Source organism: Myotis daubentonii, chromosome 7 (genome assembly GCF_963259705.1).
Source record: "Myotis daubentonii chromosome 7, mMyoDau2.1, whole genome shotgun sequence".
Lineage (NCBI taxonomy): Eukaryota > Metazoa > Chordata > Mammalia > Chiroptera > Vespertilionidae > Myotis > Myotis daubentonii.
Window position 1 is genome coordinate 62,298,328 of NC_081846.1, and position 14,409 is coordinate 62,312,736.

At 39.1% G+C, this 14,409-nt stretch overlaps 1 protein-coding gene across 3 annotated transcripts in view; it reads left to right on the top strand.

Moving 5' to 3' along the window:
• Positions 1-903: 903 nt before the first annotated feature.
• Positions 904-14,409, top strand: part of STAM2 (signal transducing adaptor molecule 2) — a 40,304-nt gene continuing 26,798 nt past the window's right edge. For 2 of the 3 annotated variants that reach the window (XM_059704452.1, XM_059704454.1), the window contains exon 1: positions 905-1,125. In XM_059704452.1, the coding sequence (XP_059560435.1) occupies positions 1,086-1,125 (40 nt within the window). In that variant the 5' untranslated portion in view covers positions 905-1,085. Of the gene's footprint in view, positions 1,126-14,409 lie in introns of all 3 variants that reach the window. The other variant, XM_059704453.1, reaches the window with a different exon arrangement.

Consider the following 14,409-nt stretch of genomic DNA (forward strand, 5'->3'; position numbering starts at 1 on the left):
TAACACTTATTTTACTTAATAATGGACACAGACTCATTCACACAACTTTCATTAAAGTATAACTTCAATTTCATTAGTTATTGTTAATAATTTCTTATTGTGCTTATTAAATTTTATCCTAGATATGTATGTATAGAAAAAACAGGTAATACCCAAGGTTTCAGGCACCCAATGGGGGGTGGGGGGTCTAGGGCTGCACCCCCCTCGGATAAGGGGGGGCTACTGTTTATCAGGACTGTCATATACTGTCATGTCTATGCTCCTGTCAGCAACCTGAGGGCAGGGGGTGTGCCTCGCTCCTCTCTGGACTCCCAGAGTCCAGCAGTATTTTCAGGGCGCCTTTTTACGATGGAAGTAAAACGTTAGGAGTCCCCAGAGTCAAAGTTATTCCCAGAGTGGTTATTCCGGCGAGGTTCAGGCACCGGGAGAGTGCACCGCCATTAGCCCTCCAAGAGAAGAACCAAACCCCTTGTCCGTTCTCAAAGCCGCCTCTAGGCCAAGGCTCCATCAGTTTCCAGGGCAACAGGACTGTGACGCGACCGCAACCGCGGGTCCACGGCTGCCGGCAGGAACCAGGCTGCCGCTCAGGAACCAACTACTTAGCCGTTTGAACCCGCAGCCTCGCACAGAAAACCCCGGACAACCGTCCCCTAGAGCGACGGCCCTAGCACTGTAACTAAGGGCCTCTTTTGTCGCCCAGTAGTAAGCGCGACAACTTCCGGCCCTCGAAGGACCCCGCTCCGTGGCTTGCCGGGGTCCTAGCGATGGAAAGGTGTCCACGGAGAACGCCTGATGGCTACGGGGGCCTGTAACAAGGGCTGCCTCCTCCTCCTGGCGGGCAGCGGCGACAGGGCCGCTGAGAGGATGCTCACGGCTGCCGGGACCTCGTCCCAGGGGCGGAACCGGGGGCGGAGCGCGGACCCGCAGCTGGCGGATCAGGCGGGACTCAGGCAGGTGCGACGGCGGAAGTAGGAGGTGTCGGTCGGAGCGGAGCCGTCTAGGAAGCTGCGGCCGCCGGTCCTCTAGCCCCGAGCAGCTGCCCGTTTCAGCCAGACCGTAGCGACCAGGGCGCGGGTGTGGGCGAGATGCCTCTCTTCGCCGCCAACCCCTTCGAGCAGGACGTGGGTAAGTGCTGGTTCCGGGCCGGGGCTGTTGCTAGTCGCGGTAGAAAGTGGGCGGTGGCGACTCCGGGGATTGGGAAGCCAAAGCCGAGTGAGAGAAGGGGGCGTCGCCGCCCGGAGGGTCTCTTCGCCCGATCGCTGGCGGCCGGGGGAGGGCTTCCCGCCCACCTGAGGCTGGGGACCCCGGGGGAGGCCTTTCCCCTCGCCAGGCGCAGGAATGGGGAAGAAGGACCTGGGACTTGCTGGCCGCGGGGACGAGGGAGCAGTCGGGGAGCTGACGGTGCAGACTCCTTGCTCCCTGGAGAACCGGTTAGCACCTCTCGCCCTTTTAGGGGGCGATGCAGATGCGGAGACCCCGCGGTCCAGGGCAGCCCAGCACTAGAGGCCTTGACTTGACCCATTCAGCGGGAAGAATCTATTCCCCTCGCACCTACACGAATGCACCCCGGCCCTGAGAGCGGGGCTTCAGCATTTGTTTACCGCCTTTGGCAGTGTTACGCCCTGTCCCTGGCGGGCGCCAGTGCTACGAAATGTTGTCTTGGGGTATGAAAAGGAAAACCCCAGGGTTTCAAAACCGCCCAGAACAGCTAGCATTTATTGGCTGGGGTTGTAGGAGCGCTTTGGGCTCAGTGACCATGAAGTGAGAAAAAGATGGACGGGGTAAGAGAACTTATTTATTTATTTTTATTTGGGGCGCTAGAATCAAAGTAAAAACAAATAGGCCAAGTAAGATTAGTTAACAGAACCCTAGATAGAGCTTTAGGACTTGGTGGAATGAAAAACGAGTGGCTAAACATTACCAGGATCACACAGGTACTTCACATCACAGCCCTGAGCCACCTGTTTCATAAGTTACAATTTTCTTACTGTGAAGACACCAAAAAGTACCCTGTTTGGATATATTAATGTGATTCCAAAAGTGTGTTCAAAAGTCAAATACAATGTACATTTTAAGTCACTTTCATTCCCATAGATCTAAACGTTTTTATATCTTGATCCTAGATAGTCTTCAAATATGTATTTACATAATTTTTTAAAATATATTTTATTGATTTTTTACAGAGAGGAAGGGGAGGGATTGAGAGTTAGAAACATCGATCAGCTGCCTCCTGCACGACCCCTATTGGGGATGTGCCCGCAACCAAGGTACATGCCCTTGACTGGAATCAAACCTGGGACCCTTCAGTCGGAGGCTCTATCCACTGAGCCAAACCAGTTAGGGCTGTATTTCCATAATTTTATTCAACTTTTTTCCTTGGTAGTTTAATACACGTGACTGTCATAAGTTTAGGAAGCAGCCTTTGCTAATGATGTCTTCCTTTATTGCACTGAAACTCGTATTGCTTACTAGTGGCTAGTGGCCCGGTGCACGCATTCGTGCACATTGAAAGGAAATTAATTAGGAGAAATATTTAAATATCGCTATTCACCCTTTCCCTATAATAGAACTGTCAGCCAAATTCATAACCGACAATGACAGATTGACATGTGCGATTGGTGCCAGCGAGAGCTTTATATGTATTGTGCATGCGTGAGTCAACTTAGCCTTGTTTAGATATAGAATAAACTTGCTTAACTAGTCCTGCTTTCTGATTTAGCTAAACTTTTTCCAGCCCAGTGAGGCACCCCAACTTCTCTTTCAGGTAATTGTCAGCAACACAGCAGTAAATATTAACACGAGGCAGATTATTAATGTAGTTCATACAGGGAGAACAAAGGGTAAAATATTTAACTGTAGCAGTGTTTGACTATATTCTGTGCAGTGAGAAAACCTGAAGTCATTTTCAAGTTCCACCATTTCTTTCTTCTTTTCAGTCGGGTCAAGTTTCTAAACTTTCTAAATCTCTGTTTTCCAGCTAATGAAAAGAAAATAGGATTCTGCCGAGTCTCCTATCTACCTATCCCAGGACTTCTGTGAGAATCAAATGAGATGAGACACTTGAAAACATTTCACAAACATTTAGTTAAAGTGTAAAATGTTTCCACCTGGCTATAAAGCAAGTCATATTCCTGGGCTGAAGAAATTCCCAGGAGGCTAGTCACTAGGGAGAGGAAGCCGGGCGTTGCTATGTGATGTCATTATCTGGTGCCACAGCAACTGTTTCGGGCTGGGCTGTGGGCTGCATTTTGCGCCATGGGGTCTTGGCAGCGTTGGCTGCGATTTGGTGGGGTGAATCTGGGGTGGTGGCGGGGCCTGTGTCCCACTTGGGGGAAGCTGAGTGTTGGTTTGTCAGCGCCCGGTCTGTAAATGGCCAGTGTGTATCATGGCAGATCCTGTGTTGACTCTCTGCTCCCTGGTGGTCAGTGTGCATCATAGCTACCGGTTGGATGGACACTTAGCCTTTTATATATATAGATTGCTGGTGTGAAGACTTTCATTGTGTGCTAGTGAAATAAAACAGAATGGGGAAACTAGAATAAGACAAATGATTTTCTAATTTTAAAACTGTGGAACTCTTTCTTCAAGGGAAATCTTTTCTGGAAGCCCACTGTTTTCTGATTGAAAACTTCTAGAAGTGGGTTGAGTTGTTTTCACAGTTTAGTACCAATGTAGTAAGAGGCACTGCTGTGCAGACATAAAAATACAGCTGTGTATAGATTATTTCATGGACATTGCCATTAACCAAACCTTAAGTACTTATTAACTCAAGTGTGATTGTCAGTATCCAAAAGACTTTTTAAAGGTGAAGGAGCAAATTTAATTGAGATCCATCTGTAACTTCTCCAGTGGTTCTCACCCTGTGGGTCACGACCCCTTTGGCGGTCGAACGACCCTTTCACAGGGGTCGCCTAAGACCATCCTGCATATCAGATATTTACATGAGGATTCATAACAGTAGCAACATTACAGTTATGAAGTAGCAATGAAAATAATTTTATGGTTGGGTCACAACATGAGGAACTGTATTTAAAGGGACAGAAGGTTGAGAACCACTGGGTTAAGTGTTACAAGCAAGTCATTATTTAACTTGAGATGTCTACAGAAGTGTTTCTTTGCCATAATGCATTGTCTTTTTCACTTACTCTCTTTGATTCAGTCAGATTTTTACCATTTTTTCTTTTTTTTTGGTCATATCTTTGTTCACCTTTCATTCAATAAACATGTATTGAATGATTACTGTATGTCAGACATTGTATTAAATTCTGGGGACACAAAAATTTAATAGACAGACTGGATTACTGCCTTCAGGAAACTCAGTCTAATGGAGGACACATATACACATAGAAAGGCAGTTGTCATGTAGTGTGATTATCATAGTACTAGAGATAACATGACATGCTTTGTTTACATACTTCCCTTTACTTAAAGCAGTCATCTTTGAAGAGAAGACTAAGACCTCCAGGCAGACTTTTTGTTTGTAAAGATATTGACACTGTCCTCTCTTCCCACTCCCCCTTTTCTGACAGTATTTCTACCTACAAGAAGTAACCTTACCTTATGGTATGGTCATTTTGTAATTAAGGGCCTTTAAAGATGAACCTACGTTTCTTTGATTCGTATTGAGTCTCACCAGAGGGTGAGCAGTCTTTCTGACATCATTCATGTCATGAAGAAACCCTTTTCTCAGATTCAGAGGAAGAGCTGTAGTGAGTCATAAGTTGATGATAGAATATGACTTGTCAAATGGAAGCAGGCCAAAGGCCAGGAAATTCCTATTTTTTTCAGAGTCAGAATGTACAAATCCTGATTGGTATGCTAGGAATGGTAGCATGAGAGCTCTTTAAATATTTGTTGGATTTATTCAAATCTGGATTTATTTTTTGTTTTAATAAAATTCCCTTGAAGCTGTGCTGAGGCAAAAACAAAAATATACACACACTCCAGTCCAGCATCTTAAAGGGAACATAGGGTTTTTGGTTGGTGCAGCCATCTTAAAAGATTTTAAGGGAAAAATGAAACATGCGGACAGAGCCACAGTAGGACGATTTAGTGGTTAGTGTTAAAAGGAATGTCATTTCCTTATATTCTGTACTAATTTTTCCATCTCACTGCATTGGTTCCTGACTCGTGACTTGTCTGTTTTGCTCCCTAACTCCAGTTCTATTTGCTTATCTTTTTCTTCTTAGTCCAGGCAATCTTTCTTGCAAGGTTCTGCCTTTGCCATTTACTATTCACTAATAGGCTTTTGCTTTTTTTTTTTTTTTTTTTTTTAACAACCTTGGTATCTCCTTCCTTAAAGATACACCTACTTGTGTCCCACAAAGCTGACCTCAAATTCTACCTCTATAAAATTCTGACAGTGGATTGAAGTGTGAACTTATATCTTAAAAGGGAAATTTGAATGCGTGTATTGTTGTGTCTTTGGTTTGTGTTATATTAGAACTTGAAAATGAGTTAACTTGGGAATTTTATATTTACAAGAAACCCTAATATAAAAGTAGATATTGATTGTACTTCAGTAATACAAATATGTTCAAATTTATAACATCTATGTACTTATGTCAATTCTTGAACACAGTGAGGTTCCATCCTATTCTTTTGCTTCCCTTCTCAGAGTTTTTTGTAGTGTTCCTATAAAAAAACTCTACAAAAAGCTATAAACTCTAGCTTTATAATATACAGTTATATTATACAGTTATATTATAATATACAGTTATATTATAAAATAACTCTTGAACAACATGGGGGTTAGGGAAACCAACCCTCTGGACAGTAAAAAAATCTTCATATGACTCCCCTAAAACTTAACTACTAACAACCTCTCTACCTCTCCCTTCCTCTCTGAAATAATAAAAATATATTTAAAAAAAAGAAAATCATAAGCGAAAATACATTTACAGTATTGTATTGGATTATCAACACCAAAAGTTTATGTCATCTGTTTTAGGCTCTGGTTCATCAGAAATTTTTTTCAAATTGTCTATGGAAAACAATTTGCATATAAGTGGGACCATGCAAATCAAACCCATTGTTGTTCGAGGGTCAACTGTATGTACTGTGCATACCAGTATACTACATGTATTGCTTTATATGTTTTTAAACTTCATAAAAAGTATCATTCTGTGCATTTCATTTGCAGCTTGTCATCCAGCATTTTTTTGTGATATTCCTGGCTTTAGTTCATTAATTTTAAGAGCTATGTGATATTCCACTGTATGCTTATACCACATTTTTTATTCAGTCTCCCATTAATGGACATGAAGTTTTTCTCCCCAGTTTTTTGTTATTACAGTCAACATTGCAGTAAAAGTTCTTATCCATGATTTTCTTATTCACATGACTGAGAGATTCTCCAGGGATTGTATCTTGAAGAGGAATTCCTTTTAAAAGTGTGGATAGCCGTAACCGGTTTGGCTCAGTGGATAGAGCGTCAGCCTGTGGACTGAGGGGTCCCAGGTTCGATTTCCGGTCAAGGGCATGTACCTTGGTTGCGGGCACATCTCCAGAGGGGAGTGTGCAGGAGGCAGCTGATCGATGTTTCTCTCTCATCGATGTTTCTAACTCTCTATCTCTCTCCCTTCCTCTCTGTGAAAAATCAATAAAATATATTAAAAAAAAAAAAGTGTGGATAGTGCAGAGTTGCAAAATATTAGATAGCAGAATTACCCATCTAAGTGTTTGTGGGAGATTTTACTCCCACGAGTGGTGGAATGAGTCCCTATTGTTCCACATTCTCATTAACACTGGGTATTGTCAGATTTTAAATTTATGCCAGTTTGATGGATGTGAAATAGGGCATTGTTTTCATTTTATTTTAACTTCATTGCTAGTGAAATTGAACATCATATATTTCTTGGTCATTCCATTTGTATTTTTATAAATTGCCTTCTCATTACTTTTACTTATTCTGTAGGATTTTTTTTTTTTTTTAGGGTTCCATATAATTCTCTACTAACCTTTTATTGGTTATGAGAATTGCAAATATAGATCCCAGTTTGTTGCTTCTTTGTACTTGTTTCGGATGTCTTTTATTGTTAAGAAAATTAAGTTTTAATTTAGTTATTTTTCTTCCCTGCTTTAAAAAGAATGTATTGTTTGATTGATTGATTTTAGAGAGAGGAAGAGAGGGAGGGAGCAAGAGAGAGAGAAATACCAGTACATCGATTTGTTGTTCCACTGATTTGTGCATTCACTGGTTGATTCTTATATGTACCCTGATCAGAGATCGAACCCGCAACTTTGGTGTATTGGGTCAATGCTCTAACCAACTGAGCTATTCTGGCCAAGGCTTCGCCCTTGATTTTATATTTCTTGTTTAAGAAAGCTTTCTGTACCCTGAGTTTATAAGGATTTTTGTCATGTTTTCTTCTGAAAGTTTTATTAAAGTTTTGATTTTCACAGGTCTTCAATGCACCTAGACTCAATCTTAGTGTAAGTTCCCAGGAAGGATTAATTGGATAGTCAATTGACAATAGACAATAATCAATTTGTTTAATCACCATTTACTGAATTGTCTATCCTTTCCCCACTATTTTGGAGAACCCTCTCCTTCATACAGTACATCTCCTTTCACGAGGCCTGTGTCTGTGCTTTCTGTTCCACGCTGTTCTCTTTAGCTATCAGGCACCAATACCACAGTCTAATCTCAGTGACCTTTATATGTGGTAGGGCAAGTCCCCAGTCTTGTTTTTCTTCACTTTGATAGTCTTACCTGTTTTGGGCCTTTGTTTTTTGATCATTTGGTCAAATCATAAAAGGGAATTTATTTTAGGCTCTTTTAGGATTTAAGAGAAAAGACATTGTAATTTATACTTTTGTTTCTTATGAACTGATCATGTTGACACTTAAAATACACATTTTTATTCTTTAATTCTACTAGAAAACTTATTTAGATTATTGTTTGAAAGTACGGTAAGTGGGCGAGAGGATGATTTTCCACAAGTGAATGTACAGTATAATAATACTATAGCAGTGTACTTACATGGATGTGTCTTTGTACTGCCTTTGTTTGTTTAAATGAAAGGACCCCAGAGATGTTCTTAATGTTAAAAGAGTACATTTTATTTATAGTATGTCATGTGGAGTATCAAACACTGGTCATTTGACAGCTGATAGTTCTAGCCATCTATCACCCAGATATCAAAACAAAACTTAAAGTATATCATTTCTTTTTCTCCTGTGTTTTGTTCCCCTTTTTGCTTGCCATGTATACTCAAATCTAACCTCCCTCCCCTACCTTGGGTGTTTTTTTTTTCAGGGGGAGGGAGGGTGTTTTTTTACGTTTTCATTTATTAACAAAATTTTTAAAAAGTGTATTAGCTTTCAGTCTTTTTCCTATTTCAAATAGTAACATTGGTGAGAATATTGTTCCTAGAAACCTGAGAAATTTTGGTATTGTCCAAACATATGTTTTCTTTATAGGACTGAACTTCACCCTAGCCTATTGGCATCTTCAGTCCTTCTTGTGTAGTAATAAATATTGCTTCCATCTTCTAGACTATTCTTATGTTATTTTCTTAATGGAAATATGCTATGCTTAAGGGACAAGCACCTCTCTGTTCCTATGACACAACACCTCTAACATTTTTTACTATTGAGACCTATTTGTGACAGCTATTACTGTTCCATTCAAAGAGGACTTTCTTTAGTCTCCTCTAGTTAAGGAATGTCGAAAATTGAAGGTCCTGGGAAGTAGTTACAGTTCTGACTGACTTTTAATGAACCTCAGAAGATAGATTTAGTAGGTCTCTTTTGAAAGCATGAAGGGAAATGATGAAGGATTTAAAAATTTTGTTATATACAATACCCCTATTATTTAGTACTAGAGGCCCGGTGCACGAATTCGTGCATGGGTGGGTTCCAGCCTGCCCACCCCAATCGGGGCTGCAGGAGGTTGGCCGGCTGGCCCTGCCGAGTGCTTGTCATAGCGACCAGTCGTTCCAGTTATTCTGGTCGCTTGGCTTTTATATATACTAGGTGTACCGGTTAATAATGCGGATTTTGTAATAAAAGAAAACATGATAATTTCAAGAGAAACATCAAAAGTGCTTTATTCAAAGTAATGCCCATTGCTAGCTACACATTTCCCCCATCTTTCAGGTAATTTGTGGATACTGTCCCAATAGAACTTTTCTTGCTTTGAGGCAAACCATTCAGATACCCAATTTTCCACTTTTTTCTTACGTTTTGAAGTGCTGCTCAGAAAGTGCGTGTACCATCGATCAGAACAAGTGGTAATCTGAAGGAGCAAGGTCTGGTGAATACGGCGGGTGGGTTAATAATTCCCAGACAAGATCCTTTAACGTGTCTTTAACTGGTTTTGAAGTGTGTGAGGGTGCGTTATCTGAAGCAAAATTACTTTGCCGTGTCTTCTGGTCCATTCTGGTCGTTTTACCATCAAAGCGTGGTTCAAATTGACCTGGACGTTCTTTGCCTTTCACATAGAAATCATCACTTTTAAAGCGTTTAAACCAGCATTCACAAGTATATTGAGATGGAGCATGTTTACCATAAGCTTCTTGAAGTATACGATAACTTTCAGCAGCACTTCAAAATAAATGAATTAAAACTTCCTGCAAATGCTCTTTTTTTTGGCACGAAATTAGACATTTTTAAGCGTAAAAATACCGATGATGTTAACACCTTCAGAAAATTTGACATACGAAATTTTGAAGCTTGTTGTCAATACAACAAAATAGCATACATATCAAATTGCATATATATCAACTCCAGCTACTGAAAAAAAATCCACATTATTTACCAGTACACCTAGTATATAATTTTAAAAAGATAGCATATAGAATTAAAAATTGTTCATTACTGAATTTTTTTTGATAACTGACAACTCGCAAACTCTTACATTTCTCAAATAATTTTTCAGTTTATAATGAATTGGTCCAAAGAAAGAACATTTTTATATCTTTAGTAGAAACTGGCAGCTGTGGTTTCCGTGTAATACCAAAATGAATTCTACTCATTTACTTGCTTTCCATTTCCTAGTTTATTTCTGCTCTAAAGAAATTCTTTTGCCAGTTTTTTTCTATTCTATAATTTTAAGGTATAAAAATAATTGTTTTCTTATTAACACATTAAAAATAATTTTCCCTCAAGGTATTAATGTGTTGTAGCCTAATTATAATAAAATTTTATGTTGGCTTCTATTATAATCTTTGTGGGTTTTTTTTGGCTCAATCCCTTCACCTTTTTCACCCAGCCTTCCTATCATAGTCTTGGTTACATGATTAATTTCCATGTGATTGGGTTTTACATTTGATCTGATAAAAACATATTGTACTCAGAGAATATATTGTGTATATTATCCTAAATTATTTCTAGTTTTTGGTAGTTCCATGTACATTTGAAAAAAGATTTAAACTCTGCCTTAGTTTACTCACTTTACATAGTTCCAATGTGCATGAATTTAGTTACCATGTTTTAGTTAAATAACATCAATCTCCCAACAACAAGCCTTGAATATCTTGATCATGGAACCTAGGCAAGCCTGCTTAGATTTTGAACTACAGAATTATGAATTAGTAACAGGTGGTATTTTAAACTATTTAATTTGCAGTATTTTGTTAGAGAAAGTTTTAAAAAACAAATAAGTTTCTTAATCTTTATTTCTCTGTTCTTCAAATTTGTTTACTTTTTTTTTTTAATGTATTTTATTGATTTTTTACAGAGAGGAAGGGAGAGGGATAGACAGAAACATCGATCTGCTGCCTCCTGCACACCTCCTACTGGGGATGTGCCCACAACCAAGGTACATGCCCTTGACCGGAACCAAACCTGGGACCTTTCAGTCCACAGGCGGAGGCTCTATCCACTGAGCCAAACCGGTTTGGCAAATTTGGTTACTTTTATTGACCTTTCTTCATGTTCACTGTTTCTGTAATTTTCAATCTGCTTTTAAGCTTATCCAGTGAATAATTTTAGTTGAGATGCTGTCCTTTCAATACCATTTCTTTTTTTAAAAAAAATATATTTTATTGATTTTTTTTACAGAGAGGAAAGTAGAGGGATAGAGAATTAAAACATCAATGAGAGAGAAACATTGATCAGCTGCCTCCTGCACACCCCCTACTGGGGATGTGCCTGCAACCAAGGTACATGCCCTTGATCGGAATCGAATCTGGTACCCTTCAGTCCACAGGCCGACGCTCTATCCACTGAGCCAAACCAGTTAGGGCATTTTTTTTTACTTTATACTGGTCATTGTAGTTATTCTTTTAAGGAAGTGGCTAGTTGTCTTCTTTTAAAAAGTGTTGAGTTTTGTTCTGTCAGGTAGTTAATATCATTGGAGGATCTTTTAGGTTTTTGTCAGGTTTTGTTTTCTTTATGAGGCAGACCTATTTTGATATTGAACTAAATTCTAGGGACCTTTACTCCTAAAATGTGGTGTTTTGGGGGTTTCAACTGAATGTCGGAATTGTTCTCTCTACTCTAGTTGGCTGGAGTGTTAGTCTGTTCGGCCTGCCATAACTTAATACCATATATTAGATGACTTAAACAACCAAAATGTATTTTCTCACAGTTCTGGAGACTGGAAGTCCAAGATCAAAGTCCCAAGAGGGTTGGTTTCTAGTGAGGACTCTCCCCTTGGGATGCAGATGGCCGCCATCTCACTGTGTGCTCACATGATCTCTTTCTGTGTGTGAGGAGAGAGAGAGAGAGAGAGCGCGCTTTCTAGTATCTCTTCTAAGGACACTTAATCCTGCTGGATTAGGGCCCCATTCTTACGATCTCATTTTACCTTAATCACTTTGCTAGAGGCCCAGTCTCCAAATACTGCTACACTGGCAGGTAATTACAGATGAATTTTGTGGGGACACAGACATTGAGTTCATAACAGGCAGAAATTCCAAAAACTCCAGCATTGCACTACCTTTCAGCCCCATAGTAGGTGATCTCTCCTAGACTTCATCTTGCGTCTCAATTGTGTGTGTGTCTGTCTGTGTGCCTATGTGCGCGCGCGCGCACTGGGAGGGGTGTTGATTAACAAGAAGCATGTGTTCAGAAATCTGGTCTCTGTCTCTGAGTTGCTCTACTAGGGCTGGTTTTCCTTATGTTGGGACAGGAAAGTCTTCCCAGGCAGAAATCTGGGGCCATCGTGAGGTTCATTTCATATTTCCTTCCCCTGAAAGATCTCGACCTACACTATTATTCATTTTCTGAACACAGTTGCCTCATATATTTTGGCCTGTTTTATACTTGTTTTTGGTAGAATAGCAAATCTGGTACCAGATATTTTGTCATGGTTGGAAGCAGATCAGTCATGAGTTCTTATTTCCAAACATAGTTGGAGGAGCTTTAAAGATCTCTTGTGGGCATTCTTATTTTATATGGTTAATTTTTTTTATTACTGATAGAGCCTATTTTATTAAAAGTTTTATGAGTAGACTTGAATTCTTTTTAAAGCTATATGTTGAACATAATGGACTCTGTGGAAGGGGAGCCTTATTTATGGACTGTTTCTTTTATGATATTATTAGAGTCTTTCTGAAATGTTTCACTGGGTAGATGAAGCTCTCTATAGGTAGTAATCAAAACCTGGTGATGAAATGCTATGACTTACACCCACGAAACCCTGGAAATTTAGCAGACAGGCCCCAGGAGAGCTCATTTAACTCCTTACTTTCTATGCATTTGACATAGGATAATGTGAGATATGGCTCCAACACTGGGCAAAGTGACATGCTATCAAAGAATGTTTCCTTAATTATAATATTTAAAATTTTTCCAGGAGTTGAAAATGCTCCTAAGTACATAACTTAACTGCTATTTTGTTCACTTGAAAAATGGAATTCTTTTTGGCAGGCTATTATAAAATCTTCAGATTTTATACTTTTCACAAAGAGTAATCATGAGCCCTACATGTGTAGAGAGTAATACTCTGCTGGATAGGGTATTCAAATCAGGGCTTTTAATTTTCTATATAATTAGTCAAATAAAAATATTCTGTTTAGATATTTTTGAAATTATTAGAAGGGTTTTGGAGGGTATTGCATAGGTTTCACATTTAATTGTGTTTCACATGGCCAAATTGTGTGTTAAGATTTGATAATAAATGATTCTGGTTTCTCAAATAAAGAGGAAAGGATAGTTTCTTAGATGCTGGATCTACTTCAGATATTGTGTAAGAATATTTTTCTATCTGTGCCTATCACACCATATGCTAAATGAAATTTCTGAGTAGACTAAAGATTTACCCATAAAAGAGAAACAGTATATATACACAAGAGAATATAGGTCAGCGGTTCTCAACCAGTGGGTCGCGACCCCTTTGGTGGTCGAACGACCCTTTCACAGGGGTCGCCTAAGACCATCCTGCATATCAGATATTTACATGAGGATTCATAACAGTAGCAACATTACAGTTATGAAGTAGCAACGAAAATAATTTTATGGTTGGGTCACAACATGAGGAACTGTATTTAAAGGGCTCGAAGGTTGAGAACCACTGATATAGGTAAATATTTAATCTTCAGGTAGTTGAAAACAATGGTGAAAGATACTATTAAAAGAAAAGAGTTATTGATTTGTTCAGCACAAATAAAACTCCACCATAAGCAAAGAGAAAAGGTGAGCATGAAGTTGGCAACCTTTTGATGCATGGGATGACACTAAACCAACTGAGCCACACCAGTGAGGGCAATATAGTATATTTTTGGAGTGTTTTAAAACTATATATGAAACATTCACATATTGCTAGTAGGAAAATAAATGGTACAGATGCTTTGAAAAACTGCCACATCCTAATAAAATTAAATAGAGTTACTGTGAGATTCAGCAATTCTCCTAGGTATATATCAAAGAGGTATAAAAGCATGCATCCACACAAAAATTTGTACACAAGCATTCATAGCAGCATTGCCTTATTTATATTAACCAAGAAGTTAAAAAAAAAATACAGGAATGTTCACCAACTGGTGGTGAAATAAAATAAGGTATTATCTATACAATGGAATAATATTCAGCAATAAAACGAAGTAAAGTACTGATACATTCTTCAACATGGGTGAATCTTAAAAACATTGTGCTAAATTAAAGAAGGCAGTCAGTAAAAACCATATGCTGCATGATTTTATTTATATGAAAAATCCAGAATAGGAACCTATAGAGATACAAAGTAGATTAGTGGACTAGGGTGGAGAGGATGGGGCGAGACTATACTGTGACTGCCAATGGGTATGGATTTCTTTTTAGGGTAATGAAAATGTTCTAAAATTAGATAGTGGTGATAGTTTCACAAGTCTCTAATTATACTAAAAACATCAAATTGTGAATATAAATTTATTCACACTTTACATGGGCAAATTTTATTAGAATGTGAATTATATTTCAGTAAAGCTGTTTAAAAAGTTCATGTAAATGTTATTATTATTAACTACTAGTGGCCTGGTGCAC